This window comes from Ruditapes philippinarum, unplaced genomic scaffold (assembly GCF_026571515.1).
Source record: "Ruditapes philippinarum isolate M1 unplaced genomic scaffold, ASM2657151v2 ctg1439_1_1_1_1, whole genome shotgun sequence".
NCBI classification, from domain to species: Eukaryota; Metazoa; Mollusca; class Bivalvia; order Venerida; family Veneridae; genus Ruditapes; species Ruditapes philippinarum.
In genome coordinates this window covers 149,805-177,084 of record NW_026862107.1, presented here as the reverse complement: position 1 = coordinate 177,084, position 27,280 = coordinate 149,805, and the positions used below count along the sequence as shown (strand labels likewise).

The window sequence follows — 27,280 nt, the reverse complement described above, 5'->3', positions numbered from 1 at the left end:
CAACTCTATTCACTCATAACTATCTTTTTTTTAATTCATATAGATAGGAAGCTTCTTTGATCTTTATGAGATACGGAAAGTTACGAAAGATACCGAATTTTCACGAACAAGGGATCCCGTACTTCGAGCCTAAAGTTCGAACAAGCAGGTGTGGCCTCTTCCAACTTGCCCCTTTGCCCTTTTTACATGTAACTTTGATAAGCCAGGTATTACAGTCCACTATTTCAATCCTTAACCCAAATACTAGAGCCCAAACGTGCTAATTTATCACTGTGGGCTGTGTTTTTATCATGGTCATTTATCAAGCCTTTCACAAAAAAGATATACCCCATAGAAAAACTAACACCTTAAAATTATCGGCAAGCGATAAAAATGTTTTCGTTTGCTCACTATGCCCCCAATTGCCGGGAAATTAATGGCCCAGGAGTCGGTTAACACATGTATGAGGACCTGATATTTTTGTATCATTTATGAATGAACACAACTTCAAACGTTTGCGAATGAAAACTTGAGAGATTGTCTATCTGAAGTTGATTATAAAAGAAATGTATAAATAAGTGTAAGGGTGAAAGTAAAAAAGTTTTTCTGTACGGTGACGAAACTTCAAATTTACACTGCAATAAATAAGATAGCAATAAAAGAGTTTTTTTCCCCTTAGTGAAATATTTTGTCACTTAAAAGACTTGATACAGGGTACGATAACGACCCATAAAGCATTGAGTGAAGGGGTCTATAACAGTTAGAACACGATGATTGAAAAGTGATATAATGATAAAAACATTTTAAAATTTTAATTTGATACCTGGCAATATTCGTCATATCATACAATTGCATCAAGTCTTTTGACCAGAAAAAAACCTTCCAGGGAGCCGTCTTATCAACGATCGTACGATTTTGGAAATCTTAGCGTACGATTTTGATCTACGATTGTCGTACGCTCGATCGTAAGACTGTCTTATCAACGCGGTCGTACGTTCAACCTAAAATCTTACAATTTTCATAAGCGTACGATTCTTACGCCTGCGCACTAACACGTACTCTTCAAAAAAGGAGGTAACGCGCATTTTAATGTCAAACTTGAAATACGATGTCTGCTACAATTCAGCGATGTCTGACAAGGCAAGAAAAGTTAATTGGACAACTCAAGAGCGTGATATGCTCATAAGCAAGTGTGAAACTGCTGATGTAGCCACCGGCAAGTTTTCACAGACAATTACAGCCGCGGACAAAGCCCGTTTTTGGGCGGATGTACAGTGTAGTGGAAAGGTAACCAGCAATGTTTATTATTAAAGATCATTTACGATATTTACATGTATATTTACATAAATTGTACTTGCAAAACTTTATATATCGCTTTAAAACATCTAAAAGGCTTAAATTACAGCCGTGGTCTGTAGCGGTACTGATTCAATGTCACTCGATCTACTCTCGGATTAGTTCTATTTCACAATATACAAAGAATGACATATCTGATATATACATGTATTTAACTACTTTGACCCATATTTTATGTTATTTCTTTCATTCATTTTTCAGCAAATTTTACAAATTTTTGACATAAAATAAATTCGACCAATTGCCACTTTCTATAAGTTGACCAATTCTATAAAATAGACTGGTTTGGATTATTATATTTTTTCTTTATTTTGCTTAGTTTGTGATATTTTCGTAGACGTTAACGTTGTCACCAGTTGCCATCAAGTACCCTTAGTGTTGCCCCTGCTGTCTTTAATAGTGTTAGGTCGTTCGGGGGACAAATTACATTTGCAAAGCATATTTAAATGACATCTTTGACCAAAAAGTATTTAGGAAATAAAACGTTCTACGTTCGTCATCTATATGGTCATCAGCTAGAATAGACGTTATCCGGACTCGGCAAATGTGCGCTTTCCCAATTTATTTTAGGGGTGCAAACTAAAGCTTTACGGTGCTCTACCGTTTACAATAGAAAGAACAAAAATTGTTACGCTTTTAATCGATATATAAACCAAGCTGTAATTGTAAAAGTCTATTTGTACCCCGGGACTAGACGAAAAAATAACCAATACTCTACAAAATGCCCGAAAATCAGGCATTTTAAACGTTTTAGCAAGCTGTATAACATTTAAACGGCTTGACAATTACAACTTTAGCCGCCGCGTGACCCGTTGACCAAGACTAGTTCTGCTTAAAAAAAACCTAGTTCCCATAGATAGAATTGTAATTAGATGCTTGTATTGTATGGAATTATTTTTCTTCTACATATCCGTGTCTATAAGTGTATTTCAAATTTGAATTGACTGTACTCAAAAATAGTTTAAGTTTGTCTTTAATAGTAAATCGAGACAGGGTTGTACAGCATAATACGAAAGACCAGGCCTGAGCCGTCTTTATCAGGAAAACGGGTATCTCAGGTCAGCGTGGATTTTTGTTATATTGTTAGCAATGGGTCGTTTGACATGATCCTGCGATATGACTACTCCATTCATGTTTGTTTTTGTCAGACGGGTACACAAACATGTTTACGTTGGATAATTTATCTTGAAGATAGGCAGAGATAATTAAAAATACAGCTGAGAATCAGACTGCGAGGTTAAGTCCCCGGATTAATTTAATGTATATTTTTCTTAAAGGATTGCCAAAATTGGTGATTTTTTTTCTTTGATTTGATAAATAGACTTTTATTTCGGCAAAATTTTGAAGCGTTTCTTTGTATATGATTTCATCCATTAAGAACATTAATGTCAGCATGAAGGCTAACATAAATACAGCCTGGCTTTAGAGGCCGTTACCTTCTCTCTTGATGAACAATATTAAAAACCTATTCATCATTGGAGAATAGAAACGCTGACTAACATAAGATGCAAGTATGAGTATTACCTCCCTTTACAATTTCATTCTGTTTGATTTTAATGATTTATTTTATTTACAGAGAAGATGTTAAGCTTGTTCTCCAACAAAAAAAACCCTATTTTATAAAGTGGTATATGTATCAATACTTTTATATCAGAATGATATTTAAAACATCATGTCTTGAAATGCCATTTATTACATTTCTGCTCAATTCGAAGTCCGAATCTTTATTCTTCTTCTATGAGCTATATATAGATCAAGCAGTCTGCCTCTCAACCCAAAGATCGTTGGTTCATTCCTTTCTTTAGACACGCCAAATCTTCCGCATATAACAACAGTACTTGTTTGTTCCGGGAAGCGAACTCCAGCCAGTTTAATAAGTTACAAGAACTTGATTCATCAACGAATACAAATAAGCATGCTTAAAGTAATCGAACAAAAATATTTTCAAGCTAATATTTATCTCCTCATATAAATAATCTCTACAAACATAAAACAGAAATGTGAAAAAGCCGCATTGTCCTTTGCCGAGAAGAAACACACTATTTTCATATCAGAAGTTAAGTATATAACCTTTTAAAAAGATCAGATGATTCTTTGGATGATAAAAACTACTAAAGAGTAGGGAAGAACAGCGGTGTAAATGAATAATTTTCCTATAATTACAAGGTGAAATTCGTTTACATCAAACAGAAAGAAGATGTAATAAAACAAACAAGTAACCTGTTACATGCTTCAAACCGACGGTGAAAAACAAATGAATATCAAGTAACGTTCTTTACTCTATCATCCATTTACAAGGTCTATGAAAGAACTTTTTGTTTGGTGTTAAACTATTGCCCATTCATAACGGTGAATATTAAGCATGTATTCAATGTTGGTTTAATATTAATGCTATCTTTGGTATGCCTTTTACATTGGGAGGTTACGTCATTTTTTCCAGACATATTACTGGTGTTGGGAGAACTTGCATGTTCAAACAAGGAAATGTAATGGTGCAGTGGGTACCGAAATATGCTTTGTTCAACTTTTATTACTATAATATTACTATTGTATTATTTATTTGATATAGTGGTTTGAATGCAAATAGAAACTTCACCTTTTAAGGTTATGGCAACAATTCTGGAATGCGTGCTTCTCTATTGACATAATATTGTCATTCTTCCGGCGTTTCCGCACTGGTGACGTCAAACGGTGCTTATACTATTTAGCCGTCGTGTAAATAAAACAAGACGGACTATTTTTTACAACATGTTCTATATACGATGTAATTAGAAAGTTAAACTGTCATAATTTGTTTCCCAAATACATTAAATAGTTCCTAATCATTTCATCTTGTTTGTAAATCGTTTTATTTTATTATTAAACAGAAATGTAGGGGGCGTGTGCAACATATGAAAAGGCGGTGAAAGGCCTAGTTAGGTATCAAAAGAGTATTTCTAAATTAAAATATGGACCAAGATTGGTGTCAATACAAATTAGCACTTTTAAGTAAGAAACATACAAAGTAAATACCTGAAACTGGGACATAATAATGTATAGATTTTACAGCTATTATGTAGACCTCACAACTTAATGTAAATATTTGAAATGTCTCCAAAAGTTATTTTTCAACTTCCGTAGCTAATGACGAAAGTTTGTATCACATAACCTTTTGCAATTGCAGTCCCCCCCCCCCAAGTAAATAGATTAATTGACCGCAGTGTGTACACATCGTAGAAGTACACTTCCATGTATATAAGTATTAAAAAAAACGTAACATTCATAGGCAATTCCAAAAAAAATGCAAAATTCACAGACACCAATTGATTCAAGGTGATACCGTAAACAAAACTCAAAACTGGTTCTTCTTCCTTCATCAATTTATTCTTTTTTTTTCTCTCTCTCGTTAAGTTTAATAATCCTTATCGGATATTTTCATATCTCAAACCATTTATGATATTTGATCTATTTATAGATTTTGGCGCATAAACTCACGTGCGCGCGTGCATCGGTGCATGGTGTCTCATGGTGAGTTTTGCATCCTCCCACGACTGCGACTATGCAATTTTGTAAACCCGATGAATATTTCATATAATACTGTATTTGATCATTTCGATAATCCCTTTAAACCGTTTTAAGTTGTCAAAAAAGATCAAAGCATTTCTAATGATATATATTGCTTACTTTTTACATCCGCTTCACCAGATAGGTATATGCAGCATTTATAACTTGATATTTTTACTAATTTGATGCAAGAAATATGATGAAGATTTGATACATTTAATGAAAATATTATTGATGCGCAAGAGATATATTAAAGTACTGGCGGGTGTTAGTTATCATCTCTTTATTATTTCAGTCTTACAGTCTAATCTGAATTGTTAAAGACGCCCTTGTTAAAACGCGGCATCATTAGATGTTAGCACGTGATTAAGGCGACAATGCGTACAAACACACGTTCGTCAAGTTTGTTCTACAAAGTTAAATGTATCCTTAGCACGCGACATTACGGTCGCGCGCCTTATTTACTAACTTTCATAGATGTTAATGTATTAATTACTTTTCAATTACCATCTTTGTAAAAAAGAAGTTGGCATTTAGCGTAAAATTTTTGACATTTCGCACATTAAAATAAACATGACGTCCTCGGCCTTCCATATAATTAGAACAGTATCAATAGATGTATATTAAAATCATTTTATTTGTACAGTCAGCGACTTTGACATTTTATTTTCGGGTCATGGGTATGAAAACTTTGTTTACTGTCTTCTCAGTATACACTATAAACTTTAATTTCTTGATAGGAAAAAAATAACTAAATCAAATCATTAACTTTCCTGGCACGACATATTGACTCAAACCTAATAATATAACAATTTAACGTCAATTAGGAAATATTTTCTTCTTTTTATTAACGATTTAGATTAAACAAACTTGTAGAGAATTCTTTAAGTCTACAAAGTAGAATACATTAAATATGATATTTTTTGCAATATTATGTGTGTGAACATTTTGGGGACAATAATGCCAGCGCATTTTTTTGTCGTTTGATACAACATAATCGTTTTTACCAGGTGTTTAATTGTACGGGATTTGAATTAGCTAGAAAAGTTAATACAAATATGCTACTTAAATTAGCTAATGATATGTATGAAGTATTGAGGGTACGGTGTGATTCGGTTCAAAAAGGCGGGAAAAGCACACATTGCAGTAACGTGTGAGGTAACGATATATACATAAAAGTCGTCTGCGCAGTGTTTACATGGCAGACGATAACGTATCATTTGTTTTACAAGAGAAAATATGGTGAAATACACGAAACACAATAATTTCAGTTGATAAAAGGCCAATTAAGCCCTAAAATGCATTTAATTTTATTCTCAAAAGTGTTTTATTTCTGGTGTCCTGTTAAAGATTCGGAAATGTTACTCATACAGGCGTAATCCTGTGAAAATTGTGCTTTCAAAGGTTAAAATGTTACATTTTATAACCGTCTTTTCCCATTTAAATCAATTAAATCACTCTAATTTAAATCAATACAATTACTAGACGAACGTTTTCTTTTTTCATCAAACATTTAGTTATCTCTGATCAAAACAAATTTACAAATTAATTAAGAATGTTTTTCATCTTACACGGAATGTCGACTGTATTGAAGTAAAATTATCGCTTTAACACGAATGACTTTGCGGTTTTTTTTGCTTTGTTTCTGTTTTGATGTTGTTGCTGCTGCTGCTGCTGCTGCTGTTGTTGTTGTTGTTGTTACTGTTGATAATTATTAGATCTTTAATTATAATTGTTGTTGTTGTTGTTGTTGTTGTTGTTGATGATGATGATGATGATGATGATGATGATGATGAAGATGATGATGTTGATGATGATGATGTAGTTGTTGATGTTGTCCATACTGTTTTGCGTTGAACTAAATTATCATCATTTGCCCATTGTAGGGGGTTGTAATAATTCGCTTATTTCATTAAAATAAAAGCTGAACTTTAGAGAAAGACATGTTTATTTGATTGCAAGAATCTTCAATGGCAACAACAACGAAAACATTGTCAAACGGAAGCAAAGAGTTATGTAATCAAAGAACAGTTATTTGAAACGCGCCTTTGATCTTCAACAACTATTTCATTAATAATCTGTGAATATAAATTTATAAGAATCATAAAGTATAAACAATTCGTATTAACACGTAACCTTAATTAAAACAATATTGCATTTGAAAAGGCAGAGTCATTGTTACATTAAAACAAATAAAAATCGTAAAATGATCAAAATTACCCACCTACCGCCGTACTGCCGCGTGAATTAGCCCGGGAAACCAAAGTTAAGACTAAAACAATTACGAGTGTCAAGAACAAAGCGTTTTCATCACAGGAAGTGAGAAAAAAACATTCCTCGAGGTCCTGCATTTTATTGCATGTTGCATGATTTTGTCATTAAGCAGATACATCTTGGCGTCGCAAGTCCTAATCGGGTTATTTACGTGTTGTTTTTCAAACAATCGTATGTCATATTTATATGCAGATGAGCGCATATATCAATTAATTCTCATTCCGAAGTCATTTTCTCTTGTTCATAAAACGACTGATGAAAGAAAAGGGCCCCGAGAAGATGTTTTATTCATACCTCGTTTTTATAAATTATATCAATCGAATGATCATACACTAGAAGGCGGCAACTTAGCCTTTCAGACACTTAAAGTTTAAGATTTATTTATCTCAATCGATACTGAATCTAATGAAACTTAAACATTTAATTACGTCACCATTAATTTTATGCAATCATACTAGTATATTATAGGTTTATTTTCCACTAATTTGGGGACATAATTTTATATTATCTCACTTAATTATATATTTCAAATAAATAATTGTAAACAAATTAAATATGGTCTAGTGCTCATTGTCGCGAAAATATATTACAATTTTGTCCTAGTTTAATACCGTCGTGTTACGTTCTTCTTACTAGCTCTTTCGTTACATTTATACGCATGTTGTTCCGTATGTCGAACATGCAGACGCAAAAATGATATATCTTAAATGTGAATGAAATCTTAAATAAAGCTAATGTTTTGTAATGAAGCTGATATTAACATTTTTTGTCTTTTTTGTGTGCAACATTGCATGTTATAAACTTAAATAACCTATTTTGAAGTGGTTAATTCCCGTGCAAATTATCATAATATCTGCAGATCAACTCGTAATGTAAATTTAACGAAGATATCATTACATTATAATCTCTTTTCATTTTATTTAAGCAGTAGACAATTTCGGGGTATAAATTTTTATAGTTCAGAAAGGACTAAAGGCAAACGAACAGATGGGTAAAACAGAAGAGAATATGGCATATATTCTGAAAAAGACTTTGTCCAGCCCTCATTTTTCATCAACACCATTTAATAAAGGAACCTATATTTTGACAGGATCCAATCGTAAAAAAAATGTAAAAAATAACAAGCCAAACTCGTCGCTCTCCGTAACTTCTGTCGGCCAAATTCGTCAAACTCCGTGACTAATGTCGGCCAGCTTCGTCACTGTTGCTAAACATGCTGTTCATTTATCAAAACCCTTTTTAACACTACAAGTTGTTTTCATATTATTATGGTGATATTTGGAGAATTTGAACAAAATATGATCATATAATTTTACGCACATTAATTATATGAGCCGCGTCACGACAAAACCAACATAGTGGGTTTGCGACCAGCATGGATCCAGACCAGCCTGCGCCTCCGCGCAGTCTGATCAGGATCCATGCTGTTCGCTATCAGTTTGCTACTTGAAATAGGGTTTGTAAGCGAACAGCATGGATCCTGATCAGACTGCTCGGATGCGCAGGCTGGTCTGGATCCATGCTGGTCGCAAACCCATTATGTTGGCTTTGTCGTGACGCGGCTCATATACGATTTTAGAAGATTTGGCATTGTTTTCGCGCATGCGCTTTCCGCTTTATTGAAATTAATTCAATTTATGTAAACTTCGGTATGTTTTTACTAAAACAAATATTCTAGTCATTACAATTAATCTATTTATCATGATTATAGCTTCATACCATTATAAAAGCGATAAAGTAACAATGATCGTTTTAATAACTCTTGTTCACCTGAACGCTTATTAGGTCTTTTTGAAACTTCCTATTGGTTACTATTAATGGATTTCTTTATTATCAAGGGATTATTATCAAATTAAGTGTAATAAAAACTGAACCTGTTTGAATTATGAAAGGATCGTAAAAGTTGAAATAATCATATTGAACTTGGTGCACACAAGACGTGTTACAAGCACACACGACGGATGACCACGAGAAAAACGTGCTGTTTTAGAAAAGCTGCAGCTTACAGAGTTTGGTCCCCAAAACTTTGTATATTTTTCATTATTTTACAGCCTTCTAGGTGAGTAACTTTAATATATGGGAAAAAACAACGCTGAGTACAACGGGAATTTACAATTTTACTATCGGAAGCGAAAAAAAAACCGTAACTGAGTCAGACTTTTACTACGTACTTCATATTAAACTATGCGATTGTAACAACTTTATTATAACTAGATAAAGCATCGCAATATTTACAAATTTTACTAGGTTTTTATGACCTTTTTATGACAATTAAGATGGCTGATAGCCGGTATCTGCGAGTAAAGCGTACAACGGAATTTGACAGGTTTTTGTTACAAAACTTAACTCAAATGCACCCGAATAGCACATATAACAAAACGAAATAAAACATTAATGAAAGTGTCACACGCGTGATTTATGTGCTGCTCGAAATTTATCCAGGATCATTTATAGTAGGGAATACATTAAGTTTAAATGATTTATTTGAGACAAACCTTTTACGTAATATCTGATAATCAATATACCCCTTTCTTTCATCTATGTTTACACAACTGCCCTCGAAAAAAAATGTCGACCAAAATAATGATTTATTCATAATAACATCTGCTGAGTTGACAGGTTATATATATTAATTGTTTTTAACCTACATTCATGTGCTATATACCCAACCATCAGTGCTTCCATGGAAGGAAGAGCCGGGTGTGTGTGTGTGTTTATTTTGGTTTATACTGCGCCGGTTTCTCATATGTCCCAGACTATCGGCCTCTGTTACGTCGCTGGTCCGGAGGACTTAGTTTGCCTGCGACGTCGCCAATCGTAGAGCCCTTAGTACTTTTTTTATCTTTTTAAGTATCATGGTCACATGACTGACTTATCTAAACCAATCACGATATCGGTAACAAACGCAGTACGCATTGGCCTTTTCATCCGGGTGATAATTTTCTTAAAAACATTTTGATTGAATTACGTTGCTTGGCGCTTTAGTGGTATATGACTTCTGTTAAATGAAACTTTTGAAAGTTTGTGTTAGCACCGAGAAATCGTAAACCATATTTATGAAAGCTGGTGTGTCCAGTATATTGCTTAATGGGGATATAAAATGCGAGGGTGATTTGTCAAGTAAAGTTATTTGGACAGCACTGACTGCTTGAAGCTAAAATGCAATATTTCAAATAAAACAAATGATATTTATACCTATGGTGGACATTATGGCAAATATTAACGTTATCTGTTTGCAAAAAAAAAGTTGAGAGAAAGAACAAATAGTTTCAATTATAAAGTGAACGCCCTCTCTAAAGGAAAAAAGCTTATCTCTTTACTACAATCACTACAAAAAGACTTTAAAAAGTAGGAAACCACAACATAGATCTGTATCATCTTATAAAAGATATGAGCCGCGTCATGACAAAACCAACATAATGTGTTTGCGACCAGCATGGATCAAGACCAGCCCGAGCATCCGCGCAGTCTGATCAGGATCCATGCTGTTCGCTATCAGTTTCTCTACTTGTAATAGGGTTTGTAAGCGAACAGCATGGATCCTGATCAGACTGCGCGGATGCGCAGGCTGGTCTGGATCCATGCTGGTCGCAACCCATTATGTTGGTTTTGTCGTGACGCGGCTCATATGTACAATGCATGACTCATTCACACTTTAACGAAATAATAGTTTCTATGGTCATTGGACATTGAAACTTGTTTGTTATCATCAGACAACTGAAACGCACATCCTCTGACGAAATTACCCTATCAAATAATCACTATCAACTGACTATTAATGATATATATCATCTGATGCATTCGAATTTGTCATTTTTGTTGCTCAGTTAGCAGACGATAAAACTGCAACTCTGTTCACACATGCAATGATACATGAAAATGCATTTTCTACCAACGAAAAACTGAAAGTTTTACATAACGATGGATACTTATCTGATACTAGACAGAATTATAACAGATTGACATCGACGTTAAACTTCAGAAGGCGCCGCTAGATGGCGCCTAAGTAATTCGGAACAGCGTTCTCCGGCACGTGCCACCTGCCGGGTTTATTGTATTCAGCGTTGTTTCTAGATATTGAAATAATACGCGTGATTATAAATTATAATTTCACCAAAGGCTGTAGCAGGAAGAAATAAAATAAATGTTTATTTGATTGCAATCGCTGTGAAGCCATTGCTGTAAAATATACGTTTATTAATTAGAAAAGATGGAGAAATATTTCTTTCTATTACCCCCAATCTCTTTCGTTGCTTTAAATAGAATACCAATGGCTTAAAAATAGATATTGTTGTTAATTAAAATAACATGCTTGATAAATAGGAGATATTCCATATTTAACAAATTCGTCTACGTAATCTATTTAGTTACCTGAACAATAATTTACAAATAAACTGAGCATGGTGTGATATCCGTGATAATCCGACGAAGAATGTACTTTATTGTGTCGGGAATTCGTCGTGACCTTATTGTATCCCATCTATATATTATGCAAGTCATCAAAAATAATGATACATGTACAGAGATTGTTAAGTTCATCAGTGTTTTTTGTTGCAGCGTAAGCATATAAAGTTCATCTGTGTGCTATTTCTTGAAGCGTAGGTATATTTTAAAAAGAATATTTCCCTGTAAAAATATCTTAATGGCAGTGAATGGTATTTTAATTTAACTACTGGTTTTATGCAATTGTCATTATTTGGAACCTTAAGGATAACGCACATATTCGAATACACAACACGACTGATTTTCTTAAAATGCAAAAATATGTACCTAAGAAGTGATTTGCTTGAGAAAGTAAATATCTTGTTATGTAAATTGCTTATATAGAATTACAATTTTATACATATAAACGCATGCGTCTGAATGAATTTGAATAAAATCTTATAATTTCACAAGTCATATATTTAGTACGGTTGCATAGTAAAAAATTCCAATTGTTTTAAGCAATAAAGATAGCCAAATCTATGCACCAGACAATCTTCTGCAACGCAAGCATGCGATATGAAAATGAACTCTTATTCAACAGGTGCGTATGTTTGGATTGCCATCAAATTATACGTAATAATGTAAGATTTAATGTAAACAGATATTAAAATAATATAAATTTCACTAATAAGAACAGCTGTGGTTTACATGCACAAGCTTCCGAATATCCGCTACAGATTGTTTTTCTTCCTGTGCATAGCGGCAAACATAACTTGGCAAAGAATTCTTCTTTCAGAATAGTCGACTGGTATTATGACCTGTTGTATGACGTCATCGTATGACAAAAATATCCAAATTAGTAAAACAATCAGTCATGGATATGTGACGGGTATATTTTTTTCAGTATTTTTTATGAATTGAAATGCAACATAAGTGTGACCCATACAAAAAGCAAAGGTGTCGTTACCATTGTCATGCAACTTGATTTAACTGTTTCGTACACATTTATTTATCTCAAGAACATCTGAATATTTCTTAAAAACAAATAACAAAGTAAGTCTTAAAGAGGGGTAGAAAAAAATTCTTTTTTTTTGTATTTTAAGCGCAACTTTGCCGTATTAGATTAGGCATATAATAATGCAAATTCTATACCATTTCAACACAATTTCTCTAAATTGTTCATTCTATGCGCAAACTACAATTGCTTGCGACAACGTGTTTTATTGTCGGCGTTCTTTAGATGTGACACAAAATGGCATTAAATGTCTAAATAAAAGGAATTAAATTTAACATTTTCTCAACCAAGACAGGTCCTTATTCATTGAATAACAAATTAAATGTTAAACTTTAAAAAAGCTGTACTTTTAATTTATATGCATAATTATCTAACACTTTTCTTCGAAAAAGAAAAATCCTGAACAGCTACCCATTTAACTTATTTTATACACAAAAAAAAAAACATACTGTATAGTAAAAAAGAAGAAAAAAATGTATGTGTCTTTTATTTAAAACCTGAAACCCCCAATTTAGTATCGTGACGACAGACAAGGTGGTGGGGATTCCAGTAGTAGTTCAGGGAAGCAGGGAATATGTATATAATCAAGTTGACAGGTTTGAGTAGCGTAAACTGATGTGATTTGAACGGGGTAACGAGTAAAACCCACAATTTACCGGATCATGTTACGCAACAAACATATAGTTTAGCTCAAATTCGGTTTCCAATTCCACAGTTTCTAGTTTTACAAATCAAAAAAATGTTATGTCATGGCCAATACTCTGGGTACACTAAAGTTTGTTTTATTTGCATAAAACAACATTATTATCATTTTTATTATTTTAATAATTATTACTATTAGTCATTATAAGTATTTTTGTCATCATCATCATCATCATCATCATCATCATCATCATCATCATCATCATCATCATCATCATCATCATCATCATCATTTTTATTATTATCATTATCATCATTATTATTATTATTATTATTATTATTATTATTATTATTATTATTATCATTATTATTATTATTTTTATTATTTTTATTATTATCATTATTATTATTATTATTATTATTATTATTATTATTATTATTATTATTATTATCAAAATTATAAAGTAAAACTGAATGACATAAATCGTTGTTGGATAATTAATTATTATACAAAGTACTACAACTTTTTCATATTTCATATTGCAATTCGTTGAGCTACCGGTTGATGACACGTCGCATGTTCTAAGATTTTTTGTTATTTCTATAACAACTGGGTCACTTTAAGATGCCAGAAATAAGAAAGGAAACAATATCTAACCAAATTCATTCTAAGCTAACAAAAAAGGTACGTATAACTTTAAGAAAAAAAACATGCAATTTATAAAAATAATTCGTGAAATGAAAAGAAAAACAGTACGTGGTATGTATACAAAAATGAAAAAAGTACGTGTGAGATGTACACGTTTATGTACATGTATATATATAATAGAAAAATCACGTGAAATATTTAGAATAAGTACGTGTAAATTATTATACAGAAAAGGTACGTGTAATGATCAGAATGTATCATGTGTGCACTTACTAAAAAATAAAGAAGTTGTACATGAAGATAACAGAATAGCAATGTCTGTCGAACAAAAGTCCTTAAAATTGGATAAAAAGTTAGCCAAGTATTATATTTACGAGAAATGACAAACAAAAGAACACATGGGGAAAAATGGAAAATAATCCTTTGAATTAACCATGTGAAACTAGGGAACTGGGATATAAACATTGTTATATTAATCAGATATCAGAGAACAAATGAGAACAAAAAATGTAGGTAAGAGAAAAAATTGGTCCGTCAAAAATCGTGTCAAACATATGCTAGTAAATTAGTTCAAGTTTGTTTTTTAAAAGCTTTGTGACGTGTCTGAGTTATGAGATCAGTGTAATGGCCACGCCGACTGCAGCACCCGGAAAGTCAGACCAAACCTTAAGTGGTATGTTAACCACTATCTTATATAATCTGTGTTAATTTGTCTAAGTCAAAACAACAATACAAAAAACAACAGATACAAGTGTTTACACTATGACCGTTTTCGTGTCACGTCTTACCTGTTAATTAAGTGATTAAATGTTTTATATAATAAGGCGACCGTCTAAATGAGACACTCTTACAAAACGGCCAAAAATGTTGTTTTTATAGCTTGATTTACAGATAAAAAAAAATTGTCGATTTTTATAGATTAAAAGCGTTATCATTTGCATAATAAATTAGTGGTTTAATATCTCTTAAAATAGGGGTTCAAAAGCTCATACTTATTGACACTATCCAGAATATGGGTCATATCCGAAATCGGAGCAAGTGTAGCATTTGCCCATCCTATGCTTTAAGATTTGTTACATTATCTATGACAGACTTTCAAACATCTAAATGCCAATCCGCCAGATCTCCATTGCAAAAAAGCACCCCAAACATTAAGTCCGCCATAATGTCTATTGTTGAGGAACAATATACGTTTCAAAATTCATTTTTATCTAAACTTCAAACGGTATTTATTACGTGATCAGTAATAAAATGACTTGCAATTTTTTACAGTCGTTCTAAATCTTATACAGACAATCAGAATTACCATCACGTTAACGATATTTACACCTCGCTCATTGATAAATATGTACATTAATGGTGGTACGGTCATGCAAGTGTTTCAACTTAAAGGTCAATATCAGAGAAATTAGGTAATAATGTTATATCATGTTGCATAAACTGTTATGCTAATTTATTTGCATGTAAAAGCAGTGGGAGATAGAATTATTACTTTTACATACTTCCATATTTTAATGTCAAACGTACTACTGACTATTCTAGGAAACCTCAACCCACGCAACGCAAGATATTTTATTGATAAATCATAATGCATTGCCAAAATAAATTTAAATTTCAACACATTTTCAATAAAAGAATACACAAAAAAGACATTTTAATTCAGCAGCTTAAATCTTGTAACACATCCGGAATATGGGACTTTAATAATGTATTTAAATCTATAATAAGGGGGATCAGATGAGGTAAAATAAGATCTTATGTCTGTGACATGCTTGTTATTGACGAATCCGTGTTAGTTGTATCCTCTAACAGTAAAATGATAACTTTATCTTCAATGCTTCAAAAAGCTTTCGCTATGCTATAAGGTATGGGAAATAAAATCTGCATTAACATAAAATATGATAAAATCTTTTATACGCATGCAATTTTGATACCGAAATTATTAACAGTATCGGTAAAATAAACTTGTCATACAAAAGTGGGATTTGACTGCATATGTTATGTTACATTAAATGTAAACAGACAAGAAAAGACCTTCTAATTAATTAAATCTAGTCAGAAACGCTCGCTTTTCTATATTATTATTTGTATGATTAATGGATTATGTCAATCAGAATCAGGAACCAGCGTTTGCGCATGCGCAAATAAGTCTGTTATCGTTCCGGAAATAAATGAAATAAGTATTTCGTATTAATAACAGTTATAATATGAAGTATGATGCATTCTCAGAAATTAGCATCGAAGATAAGAAACATTCGTGTAATGACATTTTATCTATGATAAGCCCCCCACTATTAATATGATTTGTTTGTACGTGGAAAATAATACTCTGAAGAAATTTTGCAGCATCAACATTTATTCTAAAAACTATCGTTCTGCACTTAAACATGAAGGAAAAATGTTATGCAAATACATTGTACTCCTATGACTTTAAGATGGAATTTGCGATGTTTTCATAAAGGATGAATACCTTAAATATTTTAAAAATCCCTGAAAATCGGTGTTCGCCATTCTACCTGTTGATGACATTATATCATTGGTATGTTGAGAAATCGGACCTCCACAACCAGGTTATGGCCCCTAATTTGTCAATGTTTAATGGATCAATTGGATGACAGACGGCAGCAGTCAGAATGTAAACATATATACAAAGGTTTATTTCTTCAAGGAGGACAACTTATGATGAGATAATGTCTTTTTTGATGTACATAATCACTTCACTGTGTCAAAATGACCATAAAAGGTAGCAGTTATGGACATAAAATTTTGTATGTATGATCCAACATCCAGCGCTTCTATTTTCTTATTTATGACCTTATTGTTTTCAATTACGGCATTGTTTTAAGCGTATACATTCAACTTTTTATGATATTTGTGCCAATATTTAGAATTTTTACTCAATAAAATTTTGTGTCAGAAACATTCCTCCGCGATGGTCTCTTTATGTTCGTTAATGTGGATTTTAATGAAACTTGACTGCAACCTATCAAATACATATGCTTTTGCTTTGTTTTGTTTCCTAATTTGTTTGGTTTTGTTGTTGTTGATGATGATTTTGTTGTCGTTGTTGTTGTTGTTGTCGTAAGTAGTGATAATGGTAGTGGTTTAGGGGTACTTTAGTTGCTTTATTTCTTTTGGGGAGGGGTTATTTATTTTAGAAAAAATACTATTAAAACGGGTAGGAAAATTTTAAAAGTAAAGTAAATACAGTTTGAACGCTCAAACGTTTGCAACCATTTAATACAATCATATAAAAATATGATGACCGTAAATCTATCTGACTAAAAGGCGACATATTTTTCCACTTCTGTTTAAATCTAAAGAAACATAAATCATCTTACAGTGGCCTAGATATAAGGTTTTTTTTATTCACATTTTCATAATAATTGAAGAAAGACAAGAAGAAAGCAGTGAAAACACGTGTTAACAGCAATTAGTACATTTATACGCGCGTATTGGTAACATTTATTACAACTGGACGTCACGTGAGGCGGGACAATTAACGCTGATTTACGTTAACGTTCCACCATAAATCATTTACGTAATTGACGTCCGTTGAAACATGACAAGGTTCAAATCGACCGATATCAAACTATTATAAGATTTAATGGTCGCATCTGTTGATGGTTTGAACTTTATAAATTTACGGTTTTGAATGTTATGTACAAAGTTATTTCTATAATTACCTTAGCGTTTGTATGTACGAGGAAAATAAACATCATATTGCCCAGTGGCATATCAAAACTCGGGGGGGGGGGGGGGGGAGTCAATTTGCCAAATGCAAGTATCGTGTGGATTGGTCAATGACCTTAGAAAAGGTGGTATAAAGGAATTAAAATCCGTTTTAATATCAGCATAGAGTAGAAAATGATAATGATAAGAGTTTTTCACGAAAAGAGGCCTAAAAAATGACGATGTCATGGAAAAAGAAAAATACGAGCCTTGTTTAATGACGTCACTACACACATCTGTTGAATTAACATGAATTTATTGGTGTGTCTAATATGGGCTTATAGAAAAACCTTCAATGTTTACATTTCTAAAGCTACAGATATTCTTTATTTAACACAAGCAGACTCAAATATTTCTTTTTAAATCCAGTGAACTATGGACTTGTAGATCGATGTATATTCTTTTATCAAAATAAATTCGTTTAATTTTTTTCAATATGATACAATAGGATTATTTTTTTGAAACGTGCCTAATCCCTTCAGTCCATCAAAGATATTTATTTTTTCTAAAAAAAAGTTACATTTTTTTCTTTCATACGTTCAATGAAGGCGGAATTATACATTTATACGTGTCACTGATTTTTTAAACTTATGATTTTTTAGCTTCATGCAATATCAAGAATTTAATGAAAAATATCTCTCTTAACCACAGAGCGCAATCTGGCATCGAAATTAATTGCTTACACAAAAAAGTATTTGCTTAATTCTTTTTTTTTCTTTTTCTTCTGTAAATTTAAGAGTATGTAAATAATGCCACACCCTGAGAGTTTATATTCGGCTGATTAGATATTTTAATGACACTAATTTCAATAATTGTATGTTTGTTGGAAGTCGTTAATTTTGATCAGGTAAACACAAATGATTGAAAATAGTTCCGTGTTGCCATGTTTCTTCCACAAAAGCGTCCTTTCATTTTGCAAAAATGCTGCCAACGTAAATTTTTTTATTTCTATTCTGTATTTTTAACAGTCTCAGGTTATGCATTCACTATATAACAGTACCTCTCTTCTCTGAAAACTAATTAAAATTTCCATTCTAAAGTACATTCACATCCTTGGGTATTAAAATATGTGTGGTCAAGGCGGATGACGAAAGCATTGTTAAGAAAGTTTTGTTAAGAACGGGTCATGATACTTGTCGATCAAAATGTAATCTTAAAGCCAACGAGAATAACAACAAATCTCCAAGATGAATGTCAAACCGTTTCAAATTGTTACATTTTTATAGGAAACCCTGAAAATTCTGCGAAACCTTAACGTTATTGTACCCTCATTAGTAGAACACCACTATATGCATTTCTCTTAAGAAAAGTATTAATTTTTTAATGTGACATATTAATTGAAAAGTCAACTATTTAATTACGTTTCATTTACAATATAATGTCGTATTTATATTACAAGTAGACGCTGTCAAAATGTTTGAACAAACGACAGCGTAATATTAGTCATTCGCTTATCAATGTTTACTTAAGTAAGAAAAAAACAAAATCGCTGTTTACATAAGTAGGAAAAAACAATATTAGCAAAAACGGCTTCCCATACTTATAAACAGCTTGCATATATGAAAGACCGTTACAAGAAAAAAATGGGAACATATTGAATTATCTTCACGAGAGCGTTCTCACTTCCGAATAAAGTACACGTCACACTAAGTCTTCATTAAATTGTAATGAAATACATCATTTAAAATTCCATTTTCATTTAACGATTTTTAAAGCTGCAGGCCGCCAGATTAAGGTCATTAAATACAAAGGCGTCCATCTTTAAGGCTATTTAAATTGATAAGATGCACTTTAACATATAACGAGTAGACTTTAATTTGACCTTGATAATATTTAGGTCAAGGTCAAATAAAATTCTATAGCATTAAATTATAGAACCCGCCAGTTTCAATGACTGTTTTAAGTTGTAATTTACCGTTCCCCCGACTTATGCAAATGTAATGTTTAATTTTGCTTATTGTAAGATTTATATTTAGAATAAAGTCCACGTGCGAAAAAAGATAATCTTGACACGGAGTTTTACATTATGGTTGTAAAACACACTTGCTGATAATAAAACAAGAAGTGTTTTTTGTTCAAGATAAACAAGATACATATCTTCATTCTAGTCTGCTAGTTGAAGGTCTTAAATCTTAATTTTTATCTCTATAATAATTTTAGAATAAACACTCCGGTATTTTCTTGGCACGCGCTGACCTAGAGGAAGTGAGACGGAATTATATAAGAAAATAGCAGACGATGATTTTGCGTGCATGATCATGGCGGAACAATTTATTTCTCTCTTTTTTTTACAAATTCCAAAATTCTCAAGGTTATATAAGTCTGTTTGAATTAAGAATTATAATTGAATGAAAATATTGCCAATACTTTTTTGTACTCTCAGAGAAACAATTTACGCACGGAAAACATGTGTGAGACTTTCTCAAATATATTGCAATTGGAGAAATAGGCGTCTGAAGAATTTTAAAGATAAAATCTTCATGATTTATATTAATCAAGAAATGCACCAAAATACTTACCACGAAAATATTAACATGGCTCTGTACTTACATATCCTAGATTACAATATAATTTTACACAATAAAGTAGAGTAAGATATTTTAAACGGTGATAGGATTGGGGGGTTTTCTATAGCTAAACACCGTCACATTACGTATAAGCGACTTTCTCTATTTACCCTCAGCTCGCATTTAGGCAGTATAACTTTCAAGATACTTAATTTTTCAAGTGGATTTACTACAAGCCTACATTTCAAAACATATACTTGAAAGACTGCCTTTCACCTCAGTCTAGGGGGTCTAGCATTGAAATCAACTTATTGTGTCTAATCAACATGGCGGGTTTTCTTATATTTTTATTACCATATTCAAATCCGACAAGATGAATTATGATGGGTTATATTATAGAAACTGTTCTTTCTTTATGCGCAACTATTGTAAACCGATCTGATGATGTGCCCTGTCGCCACCGTAGGATCAAGCCAGGTCTAATAAGGTTTATGATTTATGCCTGTCATCTATGTATTATAAAATGATATCCTAATTTATCATAATTAAATTATTAATCATGGGTATAATAAGAATTCATGTGCATTAAATGAGCTTTTGAACTGAAAATTTATTAGCGTTTGATAGATGTAAACATCCTGCGAAGTCAGGTGCATTATGGGAATTGTGCAGATTCGCACTTACTACTGTTCGACCTATTAATAATATCTGAGTCACAAAACATCATTGGAAAGGTCAAATCTAATTTTTATCGACGCATAAATATGAATTTCAATAACCTGATGTGACATAGATTTTTAGAAGTGATCTTTCACATTAAAACATGAGATCATAACAAAGTTCATGGATATTTTTCTCAACAATGAATAAAATTAAACTGTTTGTTTAGTCACAGATATATTTGATTTTTCTTTGATTTAAGATATAATACTATGCGAATGCGTAGTCTGTGTATGGCAAAGGCGAGCTCGTGTAAAACCGGAAACCATCGGCATCGTCTTTTAGTAGGGTGATGTATTACATTTTAGTGACACAGTACTGTAAATTTGTTTTTCGTTGTGGTTTCGCGTACTAAAACATTTTATTCTTATTATGTTAATCATATCAGATATTTCCATGCACGTTACATGATAAAATAACATTCAAACAGACACAATGCATGGGTATGCATAACTACATGTTATTTAAAATGCAATTATGATGTATAAACAAATGTTCTTATGGGTGTTGTCGAAATAAGGACACACAAAATATTTTAGAAAAATTCTTGAAACACAGACACAATTTATGAACTTAACTTAATTCAGTTAAACATCTGGAACAAGCGACTCTATATGACGTAACAAACGATCTATTAATAGATTAATATGTCTCTAACGACGCACGGATTTTGGTGCAGCATCACGTGACGAATTGTTTGAATTACTTTATTTCAAGACGGAAATTTAACTTAACTGTTCCAATAACATACAAATTGCATAATGGAAAGAAAGACAGTTAAATGTTTCGCTGATAGCAATTTTATTTGAACAATATATATTGTCCTATCAAAAAGGCTGTTTCTGCTAGTATCTGTGAACCATGACCATCATAAAAGAGTCAAGTGATTTGATTAGCGGATGAAAAGTATCCTTGAAAGAGCCAATAACTTGAGGCTTTTGTGCTCCTAATGACAGAAAACTAAGATAAACAAGAAAAGGAGTTTGTGATGGGCATATTGTCGACCTTGACCTTGATTTCCGTAAGCCCTCGGTAACCTATCAAAACATCATTTATGCGTATGCACGACTTCAAATATGCAATGCTGGTCGTCTGCTAGTCGTATAGGTCTTCATCTTTTTAAACAATAAAACAACTTTGATAGGAGCAGACGATACTTTATTTTGATTTATAAATAACAGTTCCGCAGTAAATGGGTCGCGTTATCTGGTGATATTAGGAAATCTTCTTTACTTACACGTCCCTCTCTGACTTCTTAATCCCCTGTCAGGTTGAACATTTGGTCAAGATTCATTTAAGGGTTTATTCAAGGATTTTTTATGAATGAAGTCTCTCGAAAAGGCTATCAGTAAACAAAAGTCAAAAACGAAAAGCATGAATAGCTTCGTTGTCAAACATATTTTTGCGTTTAAACAGAAGCTCCGTTTGGAATTTAAATAATTTGAAAACGCGATGTTCAATACGAACTCAAAGTCATACTCCTGTTAAAGCTGTATGCCTCCAGATGAGTAAACTATTACAAGAAAATCAAACTTGAGAAAAAATGTACTTACATTTAAATAAAAGAAAAGAGATTCAAGATCAAAGTAATAATTTGCATGTTATGTGCGATTTATGACTTATTTTAGAGTATTTATCACAATATTGCTACTGCGTGACTAACGCAGTAAGGGCTATTTTTGCATATTTCGCCCTCATTTTGGTAAATTACGTTAATTGTAAGTGTCGTTTGCAGTGTGTAAATGACTTCCTTTATTCCTCTCACCTTTTTTTTTTTAGATTTTAGATACATTTTCAAAAATTTCATGAAAATTAGAATGAATCTAGAATGTTGATGAGCAATAACAGTACCGTTGCTAATACCACTTTTATTTTATAATAATTTGAATTAACTTTGATATATAGATATATGCTTTTAACTCAACGATCGATGATTAGGATCATTATCATTTTTCAATGTATTATTGTGAAAGAGATCAATTACTCTCGCTCTATCTATCCACTTGAAATAACTACCAGTTATGTGGGTAGGTTCACGAAATCCTATACGAACTATTAGAGGAATTACAAAAACGATAAACGTTTTACAAATTTTGCGCCAGGTATCAATAAATACCACCAACAGATTGTATCGCGACATTTATATCTCTCTTATCAATTAAACATTTTCCACTTAAATAAATATCCTGTAAAAATGTATGAAAATAAAGATTCACAACTTGGGCGTTTCGTTTCTATCAAACTCTCACAAAAATGCTCTCGGTTAGACGAGTACTGTTAAGAACGAATTCGTGTTGTATTAAAATCGCAAGTATTAAAGTTTAATGATATAAAAGACTAGTAAATGATATTTTCGATTTCAAAAGTAACATTTTTACGTGTTTGTGTGTATGTGTGGGGGGGGGGGGGCAGTGGTGAGGCAATCGTATCATGTGTTTTATTCAGTGAAAGACTGTGGCTCTTTCACCTACAGCCACATTTTATGTGAATGAAAGAACGATAACTCTTACTGTCCCCAAGTTCACTTCTAATGGACACTGTGTAGAAATCTTGAAGCAGATAGCATTTTATTGTTGAAAAGTTTCATCCCAAAAATGGACCAGCTACAAGTGTTTATTCGCTTTGCCCTGGCGTCGTTATTTCAATGAATACAAAAATTTGAATTGTCATGAAAAGAGCAAAAGAAACCTGCAGTTATAGATATGAATCTATATTCATTCCAAGTTTAATAAGAATTTATGTATCTGTTTCGGAAATCTACAAACTTGCAACTACTGTTTCTTCATACAGGTAAACATGCACACATAGATATAGATATAATACAGAAAATAAATTTACGGTATTACATAAGCATGCTATTAAAATATTCTTATCTCAGCCTGAATACGTATCATCTGGTCTCTAATTAATTTCCAGAATTGTGTCTTACTAACGCTCCGATATTTGTGATTTTTATCATACCGTTAAAAGACTGGAGATCTTCAAACGACCACAAAAATATAATTATTATATCAAAGAAATGGAGATAAAAAGATGATCAAACGTTATACAGGCGATTATACATTTATATTTTACTGTCATTATAGAGTGATTTCGCATCTTTTTATAAGCAATTACAAAAGTTCATTCCAGGACAGTGGTTATGAAGTCAAAATTAAGAAAGAAAAAAGCCCTGCGGATCAACGTGGTTCACACAAGAGACACTTTAACGTGACAAGACGACCATAAATACAGATTTAAGAGGTAATTTTTAAGATTTAGAGACTTTGAAAAAAAAATGGAAGAAAAAAATCAATGTCCTATCGACAACACGACGCGTTTTTTTATTTTATCTTATGTTTAAGGGTAGATTTTCCGTAATTGGCGGTTTCTACTTCACTCAAAATGATTAAATCTAGTTATCACCAATAGCGGATATTTATTTGTTTGTCAAGATATTGGATTAAATTGTTTACATCATTTTACAGGATCTAGATCTTATTTTTATACATTATTTCCTATTTAATCGCTTAAGTTATGGTAACTTTTATCCCTTCCTGTTTGCATAAGCACCGCTTCTTCAGAAGTTAGTTTACTCTGAGTCTCGGTGTCCCAGTATGCGTTCCCTTATCTCAGATTACAGAGGTAGGTATGATAATTATGCAACCTAGTGCAACCAATGTCATTAACGACACAAAAATCTCCCAACTTTTGTTTTCTTTCGCCTTCAATGTTGACATTAGACGGTTAATATTAGCGCAAGTCGCGTCAGAAGTAAGAAAAAATGTTAATTAACAACGTGTAATTCATTATCGTTAAACAATATTATCAGATAATTACATAAATGATCAATAAATGTGTTAGTTCATTTATTTATTTTGAAGTTTGAAAAAAACACCCCTGCATTTTTTAACTAGTAAAGATCGAGATTTTACGTGGTTGGGAAATTTTTTAAATCTAATTAGCTACTTCTACGTCGAAGATAGATATAATCAGTGAACAAATAGTGAAATCGTGTGAAAAAAGTACGTATCTTGTAAAATAAAAAAAAGGCATTTAATAGAGAAATCGTATTTAAACTTGCATCGATGACATTCAAAATCAAGTACCGGTAACGTTTCAAACAGGTGCGATTATAGTTGCATTTTAATACTTGGTCCGTTTTTGTTGAATTCTTTCTTCTCTCTTTATTTTTTATAATAGGTTTGATGCCCGAGCGTAGAAAGTGTGATATATGTGATAATGTCAAGGTCGGATTTAATGGTATTTTGAACCAGAACAAAAATCATATATCGCTAATAAGACTTTGTTTGTTATATATAATCGAACCCTAAACCTACTGAAACCAAATTATCAGTATTTGCCACCAGTATAGAGTCAGGCCAGCCTGCACATTTAGCTGACAATATTTCATTTTGATATCCCAAAAATGAATATGGACAGTTCCATTAATATGGACAGTTCCATTAATGAGCTAGACAAATCCAAAGAAATTCAGTAGGTTAATGATGTGGGTTAAAATTAAATTATAAAAGTGTAAAAGGCGGTGTTTTTATATAAAATAGGCGAACTTTTATATAATACAATATACCTCTCTAAACAATATACCTCTCTTAAGCGAGAAACTTTCTTAAGCGTCAAACGTTAATTTCTTTATAACCATCACTAAGTCCTGTAATGTTTAATTAGATATCATCTTGTTTAACAACTTACCACTATAGGTCTCGCCGGGTACATAAATTCCACTGATAGGTAATCCTTCCACAAGAATACTGTACCCGTTATCCCCGACGGTACGGTTAGCCGTCGTGTGATTTGGTAACCGTTTACATATTCTAGGTTTTTGAACACTCAAAACTTCCCCGAAAACTCCCAAAAGTAACAGAATCACCACTAAAGAAGTCATTTTGTTAGTTTCAGTGGTCCGCACGTTTTTTTTGTGTTGTTTTTTCCCCCGATTAAAAATTAACTTAGTTTATTTAAATCCACTTGTTAAGGAGGTGTGAATATTCAAAACTTAACGAAAACAATCACATATTTCTCATTCCCTCACATTCTGCCCTTAGATATAAATCCACTTTCTCTTTTCTCTCTGTGTTTTATTTTAAGTAGAATGTAGCGAAGATGCACACTATATAATCTTATAAACATATGAAAATAAACCACGGTCGTATAACATCTCAATGTCACGCTATACAAGAAAATTATCTCTACTTGCAAAATACAACTGTTGTACTGCTTTACGCAACTGTTTTCATTGGCTACTCAATGTCTTCAAACTCCGCCCATTTACCTGTCGTATAATTGTATTATTTTTTTTTTACAAAGAATAAAAAATACTTTAATTTACGCTATGGTATATATACGTATATACTATACGAGTAACAGTGTATTTATTTGTTTATTTGTATATATTAGACACGAAATTTTCGATAATAACTTTAAACGGATACCTGATCCATTTTTTAACAATTAATTTATTTAAAAAACGAGCGTCCTTGTAAAAAAATGTGAAATCGTTTGAACAAATTATTGGATTTAGATTCAAATTTATTTAATCATGTTGGCTGAAGATTTTTACAAAGTTACAAACTATTAAAAATACGGTGAATTTCGGCCCAGTTCAAATATTTTAGTCCAATAATTCAAATATTGTATGATCAATGCGCACTTTAGCTCTACAGTATTAATTTTGTAAAAAATCGATTATGATTTTAGATATCACAATCGTTTCATTTCTACTACATATGTATCTTGCGACATTTGCTTGAAAGAAAAAAATGTGTCTGTTTTTGCGACATTTACCAAAAAGTGGAAGAAAATGTTTCGTCTGCTTTTTGCGACATTTACCAGAAAATATAGAATATGTTGCGTCTGTTTAAGAATTTTGAAAAGAAAATAGTTTTGTTTTTCAGAGGGGTGTAATTGTTTTGTTTGTTTGTTTGTTGTTGTTTCTCTTCTTGTTTTCTTTCTGTTGAGACATTTGTTTACGAAAACTGCAGCTGTTACCAAAATGATAAAGAATATAATTATTGTGTCTGCCTGGTGCGAGGTTTACCAAAAGATGATTTAGCAAATGTTGCGTCTTTCTAGAAAATATAAATAAAATAATACGCCTGTTTTTACGTGATATTAACCAAAAAACGTACTGCACAGAAAATCTTTTTGATAGTTTCCCTCATAAAACGATCATTTTCGATTTTCCTCTTTCTATCATTCCACCACCATTTAGAAACATAATAAGTCGAGAAATAACCTTTGCTCTATTTTAAACTATTTCGACTGATTAAAAGCATTAATTTAATGCATAAATATATCAAAGACGCAATTCAATGTAAATTCACATATAAAGATTAATTTAAAATAAATGGCCGCCTTTTATGAAAAATAAACTTATTTTGACGATTTTTTCACCAAGCGGCCTGGTAGTCTATATTTTAAGAAAAACCGTCTGATTTA

At 32.1% G+C, this 27,280-nt stretch overlaps 1 protein-coding gene across 1 annotated transcript in view; it reads right to left on the bottom strand.

Annotated features, from left to right (window-relative positions):
- LOC132717957 (spondin-1-like) overlaps positions 1-26,022 on the bottom strand; it is a 72,805-nt gene extending 46,783 nt beyond the window's left edge. The window contains exon 1 of the mRNA XM_060701553.1: positions 25,535-26,022. Coding sequence (XP_060557536.1) covers positions 25,535-25,727 — 193 coding nt within the window. The 5' untranslated portion in view covers positions 25,728-26,022. The remainder of the gene's footprint in view (positions 1-25,534) is intronic.
- Between the last annotated feature and the right edge of the window lie 1,258 nt (positions 26,023-27,280).